This window comes from Pleurodeles waltl, chromosome 12 (genome assembly GCF_031143425.1).
Source record: "Pleurodeles waltl isolate 20211129_DDA chromosome 12, aPleWal1.hap1.20221129, whole genome shotgun sequence".
In the NCBI taxonomy this organism is placed as follows: domain Eukaryota; kingdom Metazoa; phylum Chordata; class Amphibia; order Caudata; family Salamandridae; genus Pleurodeles; species Pleurodeles waltl.
The window spans coordinates 93,842,693-93,865,051 of record NC_090451.1 but is presented as its reverse complement, the minus strand read 5'-3'; the positions used below and the strand labels follow the sequence as shown (position 1 = coordinate 93,865,051).

General features: G+C 48.4%; 1 protein-coding gene across 1 annotated transcript in view; it reads left to right on the top strand.

Moving 5' to 3' along the window:
* ELAVL1 (ELAV like RNA binding protein 1) overlaps positions 1-22,359 on the top strand; it is a 250,650-nt gene that overhangs the window by 176,586 nt on the left and 51,705 nt on the right. Inside the window, exon 6 of the mRNA XM_069216526.1 lies at positions 18,093-18,318. Coding sequence (XP_069072627.1) covers positions 18,093-18,318 — 226 coding nt within the window. The remainder of the gene's footprint in view (positions 1-18,092; positions 18,319-22,359) is intronic.

Here is a 22,359-nt window from a genome sequence, read left to right as displayed (position 1 = left end):
GAGAGGCAAAACTCCTTAACCATGTTGGACATATTGGGCCAGTAGAAGTGGTTGACTAACCTCTCCCACGTCTTGGTTTGTCCCAAATGTCCAGCAAGGGGAATGTCATGGGCCAATGTTAGGATGAACTTCCTGAACAGCTGAGGCACTACCACTCTCCTAGTGGCACCAGGTTGGGGGTCTCTGGCCTCAGTGTACAGGAGTCCATCCTCCCAATAGACCCTATGCGTTCCATTTTTCTTGCCTTTGGACTCTTCAGCAGCTTGCTGCCTAAGGCCTTCAAGAGAGGGACAGGTTTCTTGTCCCTTACACAGCTCCTCCCTTGAGGGTCCCCCTGGGCCTAAGAGCTCAACCTGATAAGGTTCAAGCTCCAAAGGCTCAGTTCCCTCAGAGGGCAGAACTTCTTCCTGAGAAGAGAGGTTCCCTTTCTTTTGCTGTGTTGTAGTTGGTTTCCCAACTGACTTTCCTGTTCTCTTGGTAGGCTGGGCCATTCTTCCAGACTCCAGCTCTACTTGTTCACCCTGTGCCTTGCACTGTGCTCTTGTTTTCACACACACCAGTTCAGGGATACCCAGCATTGCTGCATGGGTTTTTAGTTCTACCTCAGCCCATGCTGAGGACTCCAGGTCATTTCCAAGCAGACAGTCCACTGGGATATTTGAGGAGACCACCACCTGTTTCAGGCCATTGACCCCTCCCCATTCTAAAGTAACCATTGCCATGGGATGTACTTTTCTCTGATTGTCAGCGTTGGTGACTGTGTAAGTTTTTCCAGTCAGGTATTGGCCAGGGGAAACCAGTTTCTCTGTCACCATGGTGACACTGGCACCTGTATCCCTCAGGCCCTCTATTCTAGTCCCATTAATTAAGAGTTGCTGTCTGTATTTTTGCATGTTAGGCGGCCAGACAGCTAGTGTGGCTAAATCCACCCCACCCTCAGAAACTAGAATAGCTTCAGTGTGGACCCTGATTTGCTCTGGGCACACTGTTGATCCCACTTGGAGACTAGCCATACCAGTGTTACCTGGATGGGAGTTTGGAGTGGAACCTTTCTTGGGACAGGCCTTGTCTCCAGTTTGGTGTCCATGCTGTTTACAGCTATGACACCAGGCCTTTTTGGGATCAAAGTTTTTACCCTTGTACCCATTGTTTTGTGAAGAGGCTCTGGGCCCACCCTCCTGTGCAGGTTTTTGGGGGCCTGTAGAAGACTCTTTACTATTTTTAGTTTTGGTTGTCTCATCACCCTTCCCCTGGGGAGTCTTTGTGACCCCTTTCTTTTGGTCACCCCCTGTTGAAGTCTTGGACACCCTTGTCTTGACCCAATGGTCCGCCTTCTTTCCCAATTCTTGGGGAGAAATTGGTCCTAGGTCTACCAGATGCTGATGCAGTTTATCATTGAAACAATTACTCAATAGGTGTTCTTTCACAAATAAATTGTACAGCCCATCATAATTATTTACACCACTGCCTTGAATCCAACCATCTAGTGTTTTCACTGAGTAGTCAACAAAGTCAACCCAGGTCTGGCTCGAGGATTTTTGAGCCCCCCTGAACCTAATCCTGTACTCCTCAGTGGAGAATCCAAAGCCCTCAATCAGGGTACCCTTCATGAGGTCATAAGATTCTGCATCTTGTCCAGAGAGTGTGAGGAGTCTATCCCTACACTTTCCTGTGAACATTTCCCAAAGGAGAGCACCCCAGTGAGATCTGTTCACTTTTCTGGTTACACAAGCCCTCTCAAAAGCTGTGAACCATTTGGTGATGTCATCACCATCTTCATATTTAGTTACAATCCCTTTAGGGATTTTCAACATGTCAGGAGAATCTCTGACCCTATTTATGTTGCTGCCACCATTGATGGGTCCTAGGCCCATCTCTTGTCTTTCCCTCTCTATGGCTAGGATCTGTCTTTCCAAAGCCAATCTTTTGGCCATCCTGGCTAACTGGATGTCCTCTTCACTGGGGCTATCCTCAGTGATTTCAGAGGTGTTGGTCTCTCCTGTGAGGGAACCAGCATCTCTGACTATTATTTTAGGAGTCAGGGTTTGAGGGACCCTGTTCTCCCTAGATAGGACTGGTAGGGGGGAATTGTCCTCCAAGTCACTATCCTCTTCCTCTGAGTTGCCACCCTCAGAGGGGTTGGCCTTTTCAAACTCTGCCAAAAGCTCCTGGAGCTGTATTTTGGTAGGTTTGGGGCCCATTGTTATTTTCTTTATTTTACAGAGTGACCTTAGCTCCCTCATCTTAAGATGGAGGTAAGGTGTGGTGTCGAGTTCCACCACAGTCACATCTGTGCTAGACATTTTGCTTCTAAAAGTTGGAATACTTTTTAAGAATCTACAACTGGTTCTAGAATCTAATTCAAACTTTTACAACTTTTTAAACTCTAAAAGAAATGCTAAACAGGATCTAACACAAGGCCCTAGCAGGACTTTTAAGAATTTAGAAAACTTTTCAAATTGCAAAAATCAATTTCTAATGACAATTTTGGAATTTGTCGTGTGATCAGGTATTGGCTGAGTAGTCCAGCAAATGCAAAGTCTTGTACCCCACCGCTGATCCACCAATGTAGGAAGTTGGCTCTGTATGTGCTATTTCAAAGTAAGGAATAGCATGCACAGAGTCCAAGGGTTCCCCTTAGAGGTAAAATAGTGGTAAAAATAGATAATACTAATGCTCTATTTTGTGGTAGTGTGGTCGAGCAGTAGGCTTATCCAAGGAGTAGTGTTAAGCATTTGTTGTACATACACAAGACAATAAATGAGGTACACACACTCAGAGACAAATCCAGCCAATAGGTTTTTATATAGAAAAATATCTTTTCTTAGTTTATTTTAAGAACCACAGGTTCAAATTCTACATGTAATATCTCATTCGAAAGGTATTGCAGGTAAGTACTTTAGGAACTTCAAATCATAAAAATTGCATGTATACTTTACAAGTTATTGACAAATAGCTGTTTTAAAAGTGGACACTTAGTGCAATTTTCACAGTTCCTGGGGGAGGTAAGTTTTTGTTAGTTTTACCAGGTAAGTAGGACACTTACAGGGTTCAGTTCTTGGTCCAAGGTAGCCCACCGTTGGGGGTTCAGAGCAACCCCAAAGTCACCACACCAGCAGCTCAGGGCCGGTCAGGTGCAGAGTTCAAAGTGGTGCCCAAAACACATAGGCTAGAATGGAGAGAAGGGGGTGCCCCGGTTCCGGTCTGCTTGCAGGTAAGTACCCGCGTCTTCGGAGGGCAGACCAGAGGGGTTTTGTAGGGCACCGGGGGGGACACAAGCCCACACAGAAATCTCACCCTCAGCAGCACGGGGGCGGCCGGGTGCAGTGTAGAAACAAGCGTCGGGTTCGCAATGTTAGTCTATGAGAGATCTCGGGATCTCTTCAGCGCTGCAGGCAGGCAAGGGGGGGGTTCCTCGGGGAAACCTCCACTTGGGCAAGGGAGAGGGACTCCTGGGGGTCACTTCTCCAGTGAAAGTCCGGTCCTTCAGGTCCTGGGGGCTGCGGTTGCAGGGTCTCTCCCAGGCGTCGGGACTTTAGGTTCAAAGAGTCGCGGTCAGGGGAAGCCTCGGGATTCCCTCTGCAGGCGGCGCTGTGGGGGCTCAGGGGGGACAGGTTTTGGTACTCACAGTATCAGAGTAGTCCTGGGGTCCCTCCTGAGGGGTTGGATCGCCACCAGCCGAGTCGGGGTCGCCGGGTGCAGTGTTGCAAGTCTCACGCTTCTTGCGGGGAGCTTGCAGGGTTCTTTAAAGCTGCTGGAAACAAAGTTGCAGCTTTTCTTGGGGCAGGTCCGCTGTCCTCGGGAGTTTCTTGTCTTTTCGAAGCAGGGGCAGTCCTCAGAGGATGTCGAGGTCGCTGGTCCCTTTGGAAGGCGTCGCTGGAGCAGGATCTTTGGAAGGCAGGAGACAGGCCGGTGAGTTTCTGGAGCCAAGGCAGTTGTCGTCTTCTGGTCTTCCTCTGCAGGGGTTTTTCAGCTAGGCAGTCCTTCTTCTTGTAGTTGCAGGAATCTGATTTTCTAGGGTTCAGGGTAGCCCTTAAATACTAAATTTAAGGGCGTGTTTAGGTCTGGGGGGTTAGTAGCCAATGGCTACTAGCCCTGAGGGTGGGTACACCCTCTTTGTGCCTCCTCCCGAGGGGAGGGGGTCACAATCCTAACCCTATTGGGGGAATCCTCCATCTGCAAGATGGAGGATTTCTAAAAGTTAGAGTCACTTCAGCTCAGGACACCTTAGGGGCTGTCCTGACTGGCCAGTGACTCCTCCTTGTTATTCTCATTATTTTCTCCGGCCTTGCCGCCAAAAGTGGGGCCTGGCCGGAGGGGGCGGGCAACTCCACTAGCTGGAGGGTCCTGCTGGGTTGGCACAAAGGAGGTGAGCCTTTGAGGCTCACCGCCAGGTGTGACAATTCCTGCCTGGGGGAGGTGTTAGCATCTCCACCCAGTGCAGGCTTTGTTACTGGCCTCAGAGTGACAAAGGCACTCTCCCCATGGGGCCAGCAACATGTCTCGGTTTGTGGCAGGCTGCTAAAACTAGTCAGCCTACACAGACAGTCGGTTAAGTTTCAGGGGGCACCTCTAAGGTGCCCTCTGTGGTGTATTTTACAATAAAATGTACACTGGCATCAGTGTGCATTTATTGTGCTGAGAAGTTTGATACCAAACTTCCCAGTTTTCAGTGTAGCCATTATGGTGCTGTGGAGTTCGTGTTTGACAGACTCCCAGACCATATACTCTTATGGCTACCCTGCACTTACAATGTCTAAGGTTTTGTTTAGACACTGTAGGGGTACCATGCTCATGCACTGGTACCCTCACCTATGGTATAGGGCACCCTGCCTTAGGGCTGTAAGGCCTGCTAGAGGGGTGTCTTACCTATACTGCATAGGCAGTGAGAGGCTGGCATGGCACCCTGAGGGGAGTGCCATGTCGACTTACTCGTTTTGTTCTCACTAGCACACACAAGCTGGCAAGCAGTGTGTCTGTGCTGAGTGAGAGGTCTCCAGGGTGGCATAAGACATGCTGCAGCCCTTAGAGACCTTCCTTGGCATCAGGGCCCTTGGTACTAGAAGTACCAGTTACAAGGGACTTATCTGGATGCCAGGGTCTGCCAATTGTGGATACAAAAGTACAGGTTAGGGAAAGAACACTGGTGCTGGGGCCTGGTTAGCAGGCCTCAGCACACTTTCAATTGTAAACATAGCATCAGCAAAGGCAAAAAGTCAGGGGGCAACCATGCCAAGGAGGCATTTCCTTACAGGCACCATGCCTTAGTGGCATCCCAGCTCTTACCCTGGTACCCACCTTTGTTTTGGGTTGTGTCTCTGGGGCCACCCACCTGGTCTGGTTTTTGGGGGCCTACAGGGGACTCTTTTTCTTTGTTTCTAGTGTCACCCACTTTCTCCTGGGGAGGCTTTGTAACCCCTTTCTTTTGGTCACCCCCAGTGGAAGTGTTGGTTACCCTAGTCTTGACCCAGTGGTCTGCCTTCTTTCCCAATTCTTGGGGAGAAATTGGACCTAGGTCTACCAGATACTGATGCAACTTTTCATTGAAGCAGTTACTTAAAATGTGTTCTTTCATAAACAAATTATAAAGCCCAACATAGTCATACACTTCATTTCCAGTTACCCAACCATCCAGTGTTTTCACTGAGTAGTCAACATAGTCAACCCAGGTCTGGCTCGAGGATTTTTGAGCCCCCCTGAATCTAATCCTATACTCCTCAGTGGAGAATCCAAAGCCCTCAATCAGGGTACCCTTCATGAGGTCATAGGATTCTACATCTTTTCCAGAGAGTGTGAGGAGTCTATCCCTACACTTTCCAGTGAACATTTCCCAAAGGAGAGCACCCCAGTGAGATCTGTTTACTTTTCTGGTTGCACAAGCCCTCTCAAAAGCTGTGAACCATTTGGTGATGTCATCACCATCTTCATATTTTGTTACAATCCCTTTGGGGATTTTTAGGATGTCAGTAGTCTCTCTGACCCTATTTATGTTGCTGCCACCATTGATGGGTCCTAGGCCCATCTCTTTTCTTTCCCTCTCTATGGCTAGGATCTGTCTTTCCAAAGCCAATCTTTTGGCCATCCTGGCTAACTGGATGTCCTCTTCACTGGAGTTATCCTCAGTGATTTCAGAGGTGTTGGTCTCTCCTGTGAGGGAACCAGCATCTCTGACTATTATTTTTGGAGTCAGGGTTTGAGAGACCCTGTTCTCCCTAGATAGGACTGGTAGGGGGGAATTTTCCTCCAAGTCACTATCCTCTTCCTCTGAGTTGCCACCCTCAGAGGGGTTGGCCTTTTCAAACTCTGCCAAAAGCTCCTGGAGCTGTATTTTGGTAGGTTTGGGGCCCATTGTTATTTTCTTTATTTTACAGAGTGACCTTAGCTCCCTCATCTTAAGATGGAGGTAAGGTGTGGTGTCGAGTTCCACCACAGTCACATCTTGTAAGGAAATGCCTCCTTGGCATGGTTGCCCCCTGACTTTTTGCCTTTGCTGATGCTATGTTTACAATTGAAAGTGTGCTGAGGCCTGCTAACCAGGCCCCAGCACCAGTGTTCTTTCCCTAACCTGTACTTTTGTATCCACAATTGGCAGACCCTGGCATCCAGATAAGTCCCTTGTAACTGGTACTTCTAGTACCAAGGGCCCTGATGCCAAGGAAGGTCTCTAAGGGCTGCAGCATGTATTATGCCACCCTGGAGACCCCTCACTCAGCACAGACACCCTGCTTGCCAGCTTGTGTGTGCTAGTGAGAACAAAACGAGTAAGTCGACATGGCACTCCCCTCAGGGTGCCATGCCAGCCTCTCACTGCCTATGCAAGTATAGGTCAGTCACCCCTCTAGCAGGCCTTACAGCCCTAAGGCAGGGTGCACTATACCATAGGTGAGGGTACCAGTGCATGAGCATGGTACCCCTACAGTGTCTAAACAAAACCTTAGACATTGTAAGTGCAGGGTAGCCATAAGAGTATATGGTCTGGGAGTCTGTCAAACACGAACTCCACAGCACCATAATGGCTACACTGAAAACTGGGAAGTTTGGTATCAAACTTCTCAGCACAATAAATGCACACTGATGCCAGTGTACATTTTATTGTAAAATACACCACAGAGGGCACCTTAGAGGTGCCCCCTGAAACTTAACCGACTGTCTGTGTAGGCTGACTAGTTCCAGCAGCCTGCCACACTAGAGACATGTTGCTGGCCCCATGGGGAGAGTGCCTTTGTCACTCTGAGGCCAGTAACAAAGCCTGCACTGGGTGGAGATGCTAACACCTCCCCCAGGCAGGAGCTGTAACACCTGGCGGTGAGCCTCAAAGGCTCACCCCTTTGTCACAGCCCAGCAGGGCACTCCAGCTTAGTGGAGTTGCCCGCCCCCTCCGGCCACGGCCCCCACTTTTGGCGGCAAGGCTGGAGGGAACAAAGAAAGCAACAAGGAGGAGTCACTGGCCAGTCAGGACAGCCCCTAAGGTGTCCTGAGCTGAGGTGACTCTAACTTTTAGAAATCCTCCATCTTGCAGATGGAGGATTCCCCCAATAGGGTTAGGATTGTGACCCCCTCCCCTTGGGAGGAGGCACAAAGAGGGTGTACCCACCCTCAGGGCTAGTAGCCATTGGCTACTAACCCCCCAGACCTAAACACGCCCTTAAATTTAGTATTTAAGGGCTACCCTGAACCCTAGAAAATCAGATTCCTGCAACTACAAGAAGGACTGCCTAGCTGAAAACCCCTGCAGAGGAAGACCAGAAGACGACAACTGCCTTGGCTCCAGAAACTCACCGGCCTGTCTCCTGCCTTCCAAAGATCCTGCTCCAGCGACGCCTTCCAACGGGACCAGCGACCTCGACATCCTCTGAGGACTGCCCCTGCTTCGAAAAGACAAGAAACTCCAGAGGACAGCGGACCTGCTCCAAGAAAAGCTGCAACTTTGTTTCCAGCAGCTTTAAAGAACCCTGCAAGCTCCCTGCAAGAAGCGTGAGACTTGCAACACTGCACCCGGCGACCCCGACTCGGCTGGTGGCGATCCAACACCTCAGGAGGGACCCCAGGACTACTCTAAGATTGTGAGTACAAAAACCTGTCCCCCCTGAGCCCCCACAGCGCCGCCTGCAGAGGGAATCCCGAGGCTTCCCCTGACCGCGACTCTTTGAATCCCAAGTCCCGACACCTGGGAGAGACCCTGCACCCGCAGCCCCCAGGACCTGAAGGACCGAACTTTCACTGGAGAAGTGACCCCCAGGAGTCCCTTTCCCTTGCCCAAGTGGAGGTTTCCCCGAGGAACCCCCCCCTTGCCTGCCTGCAGCGCTGAAGAGATCCCGAGATCTCTCATAGACTAACATTGCGAACCCGACGCTTGTTTCTACACTGCACCCGGCCGCCCCCGCGCTGCTGAGGGTGAAATTTCTGTGTGGGCTTGTGTCCCCCCCGGTGCCCTACAAAACCCCCCTGGTCTGCCCTCCGAAGACGCGGGTACTTACCTGCAAGCAGACCGGAACCGGGGCACCCCCTTCTCTCCATTCTAGCCTATGCGTTTTGGGCACCACTTTGAACTCTGCACCTGACCGGCCCTGAGCTGCTGGTGTGGTGACTTTGGGGTTGCTCTGAACCCCCAACGGTGGGCTACCTTGGACCAAGAACTGAACCCTGTAAGTGTCTTACTTACCTGGTAAAACTAACAAAAACTTACCTCCCCCAGGAACTGTGAAAATTGCACTAAGTGTCCACTTTTAAAGTAGCTATTTGTCAATAACTTGAAAAGTATACATGCAATTTTGATGATTTGAAGTTCCTAAAGTACTTACCTGCAATACCTTTCGAATGAGATATTACATGTAGAATTTGAACCTGTGGTTCTTAAAATAAACTAAGAAAAGATATTTTTCTATATAAAAACCTATTGGCTGGATTTGTCTCTGAGTGTGTGTACCTCATTTATTGTCTTGTGTATGTACAACAAATGCTTAACACTACTCCTTGGATAAGCCTACTGCTCGACCACACTACCACAAAATAGAGCATTAGTATTATCTATTTTTACCACTGTTTTACCTCTAAGGGGAACCCTTGGACTCTGTGCATGCTATTCCTTACTTTGAAATAGCACATACAGAGCCAACTTCCTACACATCTGTGCTAGACATTTTGCTTCTAAAAGTTGGAATACTTTTTAAGAATCTACAACTGGTTCTAGAATCTAATTCAAACTTTTACAAACTTTTAAACTCTAAAAGAAATGCTAAACAGGATCTAACACAAGGCCCTAGCAGGTCTTTTAAGAATTTAGAAAACTTTTCAAATTGCAAAAATCAATTTCTAATGACAATTTTGGAATTTGTCGTGTGATCAGGTATTGGCTGAGTAGTCCAGCAAATGCAAAGTCTTGTACCCCACCGCTGATCCACCAATGTAGGAAGTTGGCTCTGTATGTGCTATTTCAAAGTAAGGAATAGCATGCACAGAGTCCAAGGGTTCCCCTTCGAGGTAAAATAGTGGTAAAAATAGATAATACTAATGCTCTATTTTGTGGTAGTGTGGTCGAGCAGTAGGCTTATCCAAGGAGTAGTGTGAAGCATTTGTTGTACATACACATAGACAATAAATGAGGTACACACACTCAGAGACAAATCCAGCCAATAGGTTTTTATATAGAAAAATATCTTTTCTTAGTTTATTTTAAGAACCACAGGTTCAAATTCTACATGTAATATCTTGTTTGAAAGGTATTGCAGGTAAGTACATTAGGAACTTTGAATCATTTCAATTGCATGTATACTTTTCAAGTTATTGACAAATAGCTATTTCAAAAGTGGACACTTAGTGCAATTTTCACAGTTCCTGGGGGAGGTAAGTTTTTGTTAGTTTTACCAGGTAAGTAAGACACTTACAGGGTTCAGTTCTTGGTCCAAGGTAGCCCACCGTTGGGGGTTCAGAGCAACCCCAAAGTCACCACACCAGCAGCTCGGGGCCGGTCAGGTGCAGAGTTCAAAGTGGTGCCCAAAACGCATAGGCTAGAATGGAGAGAAGGGGGGTGCCCCGGTTCCGGTCTGCTTGCAGGTAAGTACCCGCGTCTTCGGAGGGCAGACCAGGGGGGTTTTGTAGGGCACCGGGGGGGACACAAGCCCACACAGAAATTTCACCCTCAGCAGCGCGGGGGCGGCCGGGTGCAGTGTAGAAACAAGCGTCGGGTTTTCAATGTTAGTCTATGAGAGATCAACGGATCTCTTCAGCGCTGCAGGCAGGCAAGGGGGGGCTTCCTCGGGGAAACCTCCACTTGGGCAAGGGAGAGGGACTCCTGGGGGTCACTTCTGCAGTGAAAGTCCGGTCCTTCAGGTCCTGGGGGCTGCGGGTGCAGGGTCTTTTCCAGGCGTCGGGACTTAGGTTTCAGAGAGTCGCGGTCAGGGGAAGCCTCGGGATTCCCTCTGCAGGCGGCGCTGTGGGGGCTCAGGGGGGACAGGTTTTGGTACTCACAGTCGTAGAGTAGTCCGGGGGTCCACCCTGAGGTGTTGGTTCTCCACCAGCCGAGTCGGGGTCGCCGGGTGCAGTGTTGCAAGTCTCACGCTTCTTGCGGGGAGATTGCAGGGTCTTTAAAGCTGCTCCTTGAAACAAAGTTGCAGTCTTTTTGGAGCAGGTCCGCTGTCCTCGGGAGTTTCTTGTCTTTTTCGAAGCAGGGCAGTCCTCAGAGGATTCAGAGGTCGCTGGTCCCTTGGAAGGCGTCGCTGGAGCAGAGTTCTTTGGAAGGCAGGAGACAGGCCGGTGAGTTTCTGGAGCCAAGGCAGTTGTTGTCTTCTGGTCTTCCTCTGCAGGGGTTTTCAGCTAGGCAGTCCTTCTTCTTGTAGTTGCAGGAATCTAATTTTCTAGGGTTCAGGGTAGCCCTTAAATACTAAATTTAAGGGCGTGTTTAGGTCTGGGGGGTTAGTAGCCAATGGCTACTAGCCCTGAGGGTGGGTACACCCTCTTTGTGCCTCCTCCCAAGGGGAGGGGGTCACAATCCTAACCCTATTGGGGGAATCCTCCATCTGCAAGATGGAGGATTTCTAAAAGTTAGTCACCTCAGCTCAGGACACCTTAGGGGCTGTCCTGACTGGCCAGTGACTCCTCCTTGTTACTTTCTTTGTTCCCTCCAACCTTGCCGCCAAAAGTGGGGGCCGTGGCCGGAGGGGGCGGGCAACTCCACTAAGCTGGAGTGCCCTGCTGGGCTGTGACAAAGGGGTGAGCCTTTGAGGCTCACCGCCAGGTGTCACAGCTCCTGCCTGGGGGAGGTGTTAGCATCTCCACCCAGTGCAGGCTTTGTTACTGGCCTCAGAGTGACAAAGGCACTCTCCCCATGGGGCCAGCAACATGTCTCTAGTGTGGCAGGCTGCTGGAACTAGTCAGCCTACACAGACAGTCGGTTAAGTTTCAGGGGGCACCTCTAAGGTGCCCTCTGGGGTGTATTTTGCAATAAAATGTACACTGGCATCAGTGTGCATTTATTGTGCTGAGAAGTTTGATACCAAACTTCCCAGTTTTCAGTGTAGCCATTATGGTGCTGTGGAGTTCGGTTTTGACAAACTCCCAGACCATATACTCTTATGGCTACCCTGCACTTACAATGTCTAAGGTTTTGTTTAGACACTGTAGGGGTACCATGCTCATGCACTGGTACCCTCACCTATGGTATAGTGCACCCTGCCTTAGGGCTGTAAGGCCTGCTAGAGGGGTGTCTTATCTATACTGCATAGGCAGTGAGAGGCTGGCATGGCACCCTGAGGGGAGTGCCATGTCGACTTACTCATTTTGTTCTCACTAGCACACACAAGCTGGTAAGCAGTGGGTCTGTGCTGAGTGAGGGGTCTCTAGGGTGGCATAATACATGCTGCAGCCCTTAGAGACCTTCCCTGGCATCAGGGCCCTTGGTACCAGAGGTACCAGTTACAAGGGACTTATCTGGATGCCAGGGTGTGCCAATTGTGGAAACAATGGTCCATTTTAGGTGAAAGAACACTGGTGCTGGGGCCTGGTTAGCAGGGTCCCAGCACACTTCTCAGTCAAGTCAGCATCAGGCAAAAAGTGGGGGGTAACTGCAACAGGGAGCCATTTCTTTACAGAAGGCAGCTAGTTTTTTGGACCTGCCTTTGCCGGTGGTGGAGGCTAAACAAAACCTTCTAACAGAGGTGCTACATCCGGCCTCAGCTGCGGCGGAGCCTCTTTTGCCATTTAATGACGCTCTGCTGGATCCGGTGTTAGAGGTGTGGAAGAGGCCGGCATCTTCCCCAGCAGTTCACAGAGCCGTGGCCAGGAGGTATCGGGCGGCTCCAACTGACCCTGGTTTTCTGTCTAGGCACCCTACGCCGGAGAGCTTGGTGGTGCAGGCCTCCTGTTCATCCAAGTCAGCGCCTGGTTCTTTCCCGACGGTGCCTGGGGACAGAGATTCAAAGAAACTGGAGGCGCAGTCCAAGAAGATTTTTTCGTCCTGCAGTCTGGCGTTGAAGGCCACCAACGCAACCTGTATCCTGGGGAGGTATATTCATGCTCTGATGGATGACATTTCCTCATCATTTACAGAGCTTCCCCAGGGTCTTTTGGATGTTGTTTCAAATGCCCAGGCTGCTGCGACCCAGATTATCCAGACTGGACTGGATACGACCGACTCGGTAGCCAGAGCAATGGGCACAACTGTGGTGGCAAGGAGGCAGGCCTGGCTCCGTAACTCGGGCTTTTCTGCGGATGTACAGTCCACATTGTTGGATCTCCCGTTTGATGGGGACAAACTGTTTGGAGCCAAGGCTGATTCGGCCTTGGAACGTTTTAAGGAGAGCAGGGCCACGGCTAAGTCGTTAGGGCTCCAAGCTCCTTCTTCCACGGCCTCTTCCAGATTTTTCAGGAGGTTTCGTGGATTTGGGCGTGGCTCTTCCTCCTCTTCCTTTCGGGGAAGATATCAGCAACCTGCCTCTTCCCATCCCTATAGATCTTTTAGAGGGAGAGGTAGGGTCCGCACCAGAGGAGCCTCTCAGCAGCACTCTGCCTCTTCCTCATCCTCTGGCGGGGTGCAGCAGGGGAAGCAGCCTTAGGCTTCCACCATTTCCCACTCACTCCTCTCCTGTAGGGGGAAGATTACAGCATTTTCTCACCAAATGGAAGACTGTTACAACGGACACTTGGGTTCTCAGTATTGTGGGAAAAGGCTACACCCTTCCCTTTCGGGAGTTCCCGCCCCTCATCCCGCCCCGCCCTTCTTATTGTTCAGAAGAACACCTCCTGTTGCTAGAACAGGAGGTACAAGCCCTCCTTTCAAAGGGCGCGGTGGAGTTGGTCCCAGAGCAGGAAAGGGGTCGAGGATGTTACTCAAGGTATTTCCTGATTCCCAAGAAGGATGGTCGTTTGAGACCAATCCTGGACCTGAGGATCTTGAATTGGTTCCTCAAGCAGGAAAAGTTCAAGATGCTGACCCTAGCACAGGTGCTTTTGGCATTGAACAAGGAAGACTGGATGGTGTCTGTCGACTTGCAGGATGCTTACTTTCATATCCCGATACTCAAGTCACACAGGAAGTATCTCTGGTTTGTGGTGGGATCGCAGCACTATCAGTTTGCGGTCCTTCCGTTTGGTCTTACTTCAGCACCTCGAGTCTTCACGAAGGTGATGTCGGTGGTTGCGGCAGAACTCAGAAGGAAGGGGATAGCAGTATTCCCTTACTTGGACGACTGGTTGATCAAAGCCAAGTCCCCGGAGCTTGTCGCATCATCTGCAGTCAACAACCCAGTTGTTGTTCGACCTGGGTTTTTCGGTGAACGAGCCCAAATCTCACCTAGAGCCCTCTCAGCGCCTCCTGTTCATAGGGGCAGTACTGGATACAACATTGAACCGAGCCTTTCCTCCACCTCAGCGGATTCAAGATATTCAGGATTTGGTTCCAATGTTTCGAAATGGAGCGGTAGTTCCAGTCCTCAAGGTCCTTCGTCTGCTCGGTCTGTTTGCCTCCTGCATTCTGTTGGTCACGCATGCTCGCTGGCACATGAGGGTTCTTCAGTGGTGCCTCCGAAGGCAGTGGTCTCAACACAAAGGGGATCTAGAGAGTACTGTCAAGATCTCCAGAGATGCTGCTGTGGATTTGAAGTGGTGGATTGCAAGCAACAATCTTTCACAAGGAAAGCCGTTCCAGCAGTCGCCACCAGGGCCACAGTCATAACGGATGCTTCCACTCTAGGGTGTGGAGCTCATCTGGGGGATCTGGAGATCAAAGGCCTTTGGTCTCCAGAGGAACAGATGTTTCACATCAATCTGTTAGTTACGGGCTGTACGTCTGGCTCTCAAGGCCTTCCTCCCTTCCCTTCGTGGTCAGTCGGTACAGGTCCTGACGGACAATACTACCACGATGTGGTACATAAACAAGCAGGGAGGAGTTGGGTCGTACCTTCTCTGCAGAGAAGCTCTTCGACTATGGTCCTGGGCAAAGGACCATCAGATTTGCTTGATAGCAAACCATCTGGCCGGAGTCTTGAACGTGCGTGCGGACAGTCTCAGTCGCCAATTCTCGGCAGACCACGAGTGGCGTCTCCATCCAGATCAAGTCAGTTTAATCTTCCAGAGGTGGGGGTTTCCTCGGGTAGATCTGTTTGCCACTCGAGAGAACGCGCATGGTCCGTTATTCTGCAGTATCCGATGCAGGGAGCGTTGGGGGACGCGTTTCAAATAACCTGGTGCGGCCAGTTGCTTTACGCGTTTCCTCCCATACCCTTGATTCCTCGAGTATTGAGGAAGATTCGCCAGGACCGGGCTCTAGTCATCCTAATAGCTCCGGATTGGCCAAGGAGGGTATGGTACTCCGACCTTCTCCAACTCTCAAGGTGCCCTCCGCTCCGTCTCCCTTTCAGGGCAGACCTCCTCTCGCAGTCGCAGGGGCAGGTTTTACACCCCAACCTCCAGAGTCTGCACCTACATGCCTGGAGATTGAACGGGGCAACCTGAGTTCCTTCTCTCTCCCGCCTGAGGTAGTGGATGTTATATTAGCGGCCAGGCGACACTCTACTAAATCTATCTACGCTAATAGATGGTCTAAATTTGTTGCGTGGTGTGGAGAGAGGAAGATTGATCCTTTGCATGCTCATCTATCGGACGTTTTGTCTTTTGCTCTGTCTCTAGCGCAGAAAGGTTGTGCAGTGGCTACCATTAAGGGTTATTTATCGGCCTTGTCAGCCTTCATATGTCTTCCAGACCAACCATCTTTATTTAAATCCCCTATTGTTATCAGATTCTTGAAAGGTCTTCTAAATAAATATCCTCCAAAGCCATTCGTTATGCCGCAATGGGATTTGTCCTTGGTCCTAACTTTCCTTATGGGGTCCCCTTTTGAACCTATGCATTCTTGCCCCTTAAGGTATTTGGTTTTAAAAACAGTCTTCCTGATAGCTATAACATCAGCAAGGAGAATGAGTGAGTTGCAGGCCTTATCAGTAAAGCCCCCTTATACAACTTTTTATGGGGATAAGGTGGTGTTGAGGACCAAGGCTGCTTTCCTCCCGAAGGTTGTTTCACCTTTCCATTTGGCTCAGGCAATTACTTTGTCCACGTTCTATCCTCCGCCTCATCCTTCCAAAGAGGAAGAAAGACTGCACCGTCTGGACCCAAAGAGGTCGTTGAGCTTCTTTATTGATAGAACAAAGGATTTCAGGCTGGAGGATCAGCTGTTTATTGGATACGTGGGCAAGAGGAGAGGAAAGGCAGTCCACAAGAGAACACTATCCAGGTGGGTTGTTCTTTGCATTAAAATCTGTTACTCTTTGGCAAAGAAGGATCCTCCTGAGGGCATTAGAGCTCATTCCACCAGAGCTAAGTCGGCCACTTCGGCCTTGGCCAGAGGTGTTCCTGTGGTCGACATCTGCAAGGCCGCAACTTGGTCGTCCCTTCACACTTTTGCAAAACATTACTGTTTGGATTCTGAGGTTAGAAGGGACGGCCATTTTGCACGGTCCGTGCTGCAGGATTTCTTGGTTTGACCATTTAGGCACCCACCGCCGGGCGTGGTACTGCTTTGGGACTCTATTCATTAGGTGAGGAATCCACAGGTAGTTGTATCCATCAGAAGAACGAGTTACTTACCTTCGGTAACGACTTTTCTGGTGGATACATTAGCTACCTGTGGATTCCTCACGGTCCCACCCGCCTCCCCGTTGCCTTTCTGGTCTTACCAAGTAATCCTTGAGTACGCTCCTCTTGGTCTTTGAGGGTGCAATAGATGTTGTATATATTATATTTATATATGTATATATCTTTGCGTATATACTTGATGTGTATATATATTTTAAAAAGAGAGTTATATATATATATATATATATATATATATATATATATATATATATATATATATAAAAGATTTACAGTTATTCATGCAATGTTGTGTATTTTTACAATGTAATGGGATGTTGCCTTGCTCTTTCATTGCATTGCCTGGTTGTTCTCATGCACGTAAAAAATGATTGGTACTGACGTCGGCACGTCGTCGAGGACCTCTTATTGCCTGTATGACGTCAGACTGCGTCGCGTGGGCTAGAGTGACGTCCTCGTCGACGTGCAGAGACTAGTAAGAAGATTTCCGTCGAATGCTGGCGCCATGGGAGTATTCATTAGGTGAGGAATCCACAGGTAGCTAATGTATCCACCAGAAAAGTCGTTACCGAAGGTAAGTAACTCGTTCATCTGGGCTTTTAACCACCCCCACTGCACGCCCATCACTATCATTCGTTCATGGGCTTGCCTTTCAAAAATCCTTTGTTTTAGTTGGTAAATGCTTTACATTTGTCCATCCTTAGGGTGGTTTTGTTACTGCCGTGGCCATCGACCCTGTTACACTATTGCCGATAACTTCGACTGCAAGCACACTTTTTACCTTTTGTGTCTCTCCTTTGCACTCACAGCGGCACTTTGAGTCTGCTCATTTATGTCAACTGTTTTACTTGTTATTTTCAGTTTGTGTGGCACGCAAGTTCCAGTTAGAAATTTCCAGCGCTAATAGCTCTAACTCGAGCAAACGCAAGACTTATTGCATTGCAAATACTTGTTAGTATTTGTGTTACCATGATAAAGTACCTTTACTTTTTCCTACACTGTGTGGTTCTGTCTTGTGTGTAAGTGCTGTGACTTTAGTGGTTTTGCATAAGCTTTGCATGTTTCCTTGATAAGTCTTGGCTGCTCATCCACAGCTACCTCTAGAGAGCCCTGAATTCCTACACATTGCCTACACTTCACTAATAGGGGATACCTGGACCTGGTAAAAGGTAATAACACCATTGGTGCCCACCAAACACCAGGCCAGCTTACTACAATATGCTTGTACACCTAAAACAAACATGCACTTTCTGAAGCATTTCATGAATGGTTGCCACTGTAGCCTGGTTTGGCCCAATTAGGCTAACTGAAGCATGCCTAAATTAATCTGTATTTTCTAGCAGATAAAAACGTTTCTCCAAGGACTTTGAGAATGTACTTGGAATTAACCCTTCTCTCTGATATTTTGTTCTGCGCGGGTAGGTGATATAAATTGTAGAACATTTTGCACAGGGCAGAATTTTTTAATTGTATAGAAGTGCACTGATGTAAAAGGGGTTGCAGGATATATTATGTCAATAACATGAGGCAGGGTTTCTTCACAGCATATCTTGATAAAAGGATGCTTGTTTACATCCAGTTCTCCCACACTGCTGTAAAAAAAAAAAAAAAAAAAATGACCTCTTCCCTTGGACGTAAACATGAATTTTACAGTTTACCAGAAGTCTTTTTTAGATTCCCAGTTACTGTATCCACTTGTAAATTCTCTGTGTGGTTTCTGTTTATTTGGGATTCTTCGGTGAAATTAGTCTGGTGTAAACTGTACCTGCTATAGTTTTTGGGATGACCTTCAAAATGTGAATGCCAAAAATGTGGTCTAGAGCTGTACTCAACATGTTTATCTGTGTGCTTTTGGTGTTTTTGTTGTTGTGGATGTTTTGATTGAGGTTGCCAAGATGTTCTACAAGCAGTGTATTTAGATATGCGATAGACGTTTCAGTATGCACGTTGCTTGATTTTAGCCCAATACTTTGCTATTAGACCCTTGTCTGCATTTTCTCTAATAACAGGTTCATCCAGAGGGGTTGCTTTTATCAGATTTGACAAAAGGGGTGAAGCAGAAGAAGCAATTTCGACTTACAATGGTCATAAACCACCTGGCGCCTCAGAACCTATTACTGTGAAGTTTGCAGCCAATCCCAATCAGAATAAGAACATGGCACTTCTTTCTCAGCTATACCAATCACCAGCTAGAAGATTTGGAGGCCCAGTTCATCACCAGGCCCAGAGGTTCAGGTATGGTTTCTAACGTTACTTTTGAGAAACAGTAGACCCAAAAGAATAGACTTCCAGGTAGAATGTTGCTGCTTTGGAATTGTAATAGGGTACAACATTGTACTTGTGAAGGATTGGCTGTTGTACAGGAAGATATTGCACGTTATAAGAAATTATGAAGTCGCTGGCACTTTAATTTGTGCTGGATCCTACTCGCCACATCAAATCTTTCATAGACTATCAAACTAGAGTTATATTGTGGCAGGCTCAGAATCACTGGTACATTTAATATATCTGTATTAAACACATTTTATACATTGAGTTGCAAATTGCTCAGTAAGTTAAGTATTCATTACATATGTTAAAATCCTGCCACTGAAGAGATGTCCCAAATCACACTCAAGCAAGCAGGCTTCAGATTTTCACCACACATTGTTTTAAGGAAAGCCTGTGGTTGCATTGTGCCAGTGAATAGTTTTTGTTACTACTATAAAGATTTAGACAGGATTAGTGCTGCTGCAGATCTTTTCGCCAATCTCTGGCTACCAGTTCACAGTACCATATTATAATTATGCAGTTAAGAGTTGTGTTTCGTTTGTTAACGCTGTAAAAACGTGTATGTTCGATGGCATCTGTCGCTGTAGATACGCATGTTTTGCATAGCTCGCCATCTGGTGTTGGGCCGGAGTGTTACAAGTTGTTTTTCTTCGAAGAAGTCTTTCGAGTCACTGGACCGAGTGACTCCTCCTTTTGTCTCCATTGCGCATGGGCGTCGACTCCATCTTCGATTGTTTTTTTTCCGCCATCGGGTTCGGACGTGTTCCTGTCGCTCCGCGTTTCGGAACGGAAAGATAGCTAATTTCGGAAGATTTTCGTCGGTATTGTTGCGTTCGGGATCGTCTTAGTTAGATTCAACACCGCGTCGAAAGATCGAAGAGCTCCGGTGCCCTTCGGGGTAGTTTTTCGATCCCCCGTCGGGGCCTGGTAGGCCTGACCGCGTGCAGAAGAACGCCGATGGAACGGACCCCGATCCGCTTCTGTCCCAAATGCCACAATAAATACCCCTATACAGACCAACACTTGGTCTGTAACCTGTGCCTGTCACCTGAGCACAGTGAAGACACCTGCGAGGCCTGTCGTGCGTTCCGGTCCCGAAAAACACTCCGAGACCGTCGAGCCAGAAGACTTCAGATGGCGTCCGCGCCAACAGCCCACCGAGAGTTTGAGGAACAAGAAGAGGAAGGAACCTTTTCGATCCACGAATCGGACTCCGAAGGATTTGACGATACACAAACCGTGAGTAAGACGTCGAAAACCACTCAGAAGAGGATTTACAAGGCCCAGGGGACGCCACTGCCACCAGGCCATGGCTCGACCCATAAATTCGGTGACCGACCGTCGGCACCGAAAAAGGCCCAAACAGTGCCGAGATCGTCCGACTCCAGTCGAGACACCGGCACGCAGCCTTCTCGGGACCGAGAAAGTGCTGGAGACAAGCATCGACACCGAGATACCGGTGTAGACACGGCTCGACGCCGAGACAGCGGCACCGACGAAGATTGACGGCGAGAGGTTTCGGCCCCGAAAAAGAAAAAAGTCACCTCGGAGACGAAAAAAAGATGCAGACAGGGTTTCGGTGCCAAAACAGACTGCAACCGACCCAGTTTCAGGCTCTTATACAGAAGAGCAATCGCTAACCTCCCAAATGCGAAAGCATAGGTTTGAGGAAGAGCTACAATCAACTGATGTAGACCATACGCAAAAGCGTATTTTCATACAGGAGGGGACAGGAAAAATAAGCACCCTTCCCCCTATTAGAAGAAAGAGAAGATTGGAGTTCCAAACTGAACAAACACCACAAACAAAGGTGTTGAAAAAGGTTACTCCACCACCCTCTCCTCCACCTGTAATTAACGTCTCACCAGCACAAACTCCATCACATTCCCCAGCTCACACCACCATGAGCCAGGGTGACCAAGATCAGGACGCATGGGACTTATACGACGCCCCAGTGTCAGATAACAGCCCGGAGGCATACCCTACGAAGCCATCTCCACCAGAGGACAGCACTGCGTATTCTCAAGTGTTGGCTAGAGCAGCACAATTTCACAATGTAAGCCTCCACTCAGAACAGGTCGAGGATGACTTTTTATTCAACACCCTCTCCTCCACCCACAGCTCCTACCAAAGCCTGCCTATGCTCCCTGGTATGCTCCGGCACGCAAAAGAAATCTTTAAGGAGCCGGTCAAAAGTAGGGCAATCACACCAAGAGTGGAAAAAAAGTATAAGGCGCCTCCTACAGACCCGGTTTTCATCACTACACAGCTGCCACCAGACTCTGTCGTTGTAGGAGCAGCTAGGAAAAGGGCCAACTCCCACACATCTGGAGATGCACCACCCCCAGATAAAGAAAGCCGCAAGTTCGATGCAGCTGGTAAGAGAGTCGCAGCACAAGCTGCAAACCAGTGGCGCATTGCTAACTCTCAGGCACTACTTGCGCGCTATGACAGAGCTCATTGGGATGAGATGCAACATCTCATTGAACATCTGCCCAAGGACCTACAAAAGAGGGCAAAACAAGTGGTTGAGGAGGGACAGAACATTTCAAACAACCAAATACGCTCCTCCATGGACTCTGCAGATACAGCTGCACGGACAATTAATACATCTGTAACTATCAGAAGGCATGCATGGCTACGAACGTCTGGATTTAAACCAGAGATTCAGCAAGCAGTTCTCAATATGCCTTTTAACGAAAAAGAACTGTTCGGTCCAGAAGTGGACACAGCGATTGAGAAACTCAAAAAGGACACGGACACTACTAAAGCCATGGGCGCACTCTACTCCCCGCAGAGCAGAGGGAATTACAGCACATTCCGTAAAACACCCTTTAGAGGGGGGTTTCGGGGTCAGGGCACACAAGCCAGCACCTCACAGGCAACACCGTCCAGTTACCAGGGACAGTACAGAGGAGGTTTTCGGGGACAATATAGAGGAGGGCAATTCCCTAGGAATAGGGGAAAATTTCAAAGCCCCAAAACCCCTACTACTAAGCAGTGACTCACATGTCACTCACCCCCTCCACACAACACCAGTGGGGGGGAAGAATAGGTCATTATTACAAAGCATGGGAGGAAATCACTACAGACACTTGGGTTCTAGCAATTATCCAACATGGTTATTGCATAGAATTTCTACAATTCCCTCCAAACATACCACCAAAAGCACAAAATTTGACAAAACATCATTCCAATCTCCTGGAGATAGAAGTGCAGGCACTATTGCAGAAGAATGCAATCGAATTAGTACCAAACACACAAATAAACACAGGAGTTTACTCACTGTACTTTCTGATACCAAAGAAGGACAAAACGCTGAGACCAATCCTAGACCTCAGAATAGTAAACACATTCATCAAATCAGACCACTTTCACATGGTCACACTACAAGAAGTGTTACCATTGCTAAAACTACACGACTACATGACAACTTTAGACCTCAAAGACGCGTATTTCCATATACCAATACACCCATCGCACAGGAAATACCTAAGGTTTGTATTCAAAGGAATACATTACCAATTCAAGGTATTGCCTTTCGGATTAACAACCGCACCAAGAGTCTTTACCAAATGTCTAGCATAGCAGTAGTCTCTGCACACATCAGAAGGCAGCAAATACATGTGTTCCCATATCTAGACGACTGGCTAATCAAGGCCCATTCGTTAATAGAGTGCTCAAACCACACAAATCAGATCATACAAACCCTCTTCAAACTAGGGTTCACCGTCAACTTCACGAAATCCAACATTCTGCCGTGCAAGGTACAATAATACCTAGGAGCCATAATGGACTCAACAAAAGGAGTAGCCACTCCAAGTCCCCAAAGAATCCAAAATTTCAACAACATCATACAACGCATGTATCCAACACAAAAGATACAAGCAAAGATGATATTACAACTCCTAGGCATGATGGCTTCCATGACAGGGTGGGGAGCACACCTCGATCAACACAGCATACAAGGACAATGGAACGTACATCAAACAAAACTGCATGTAA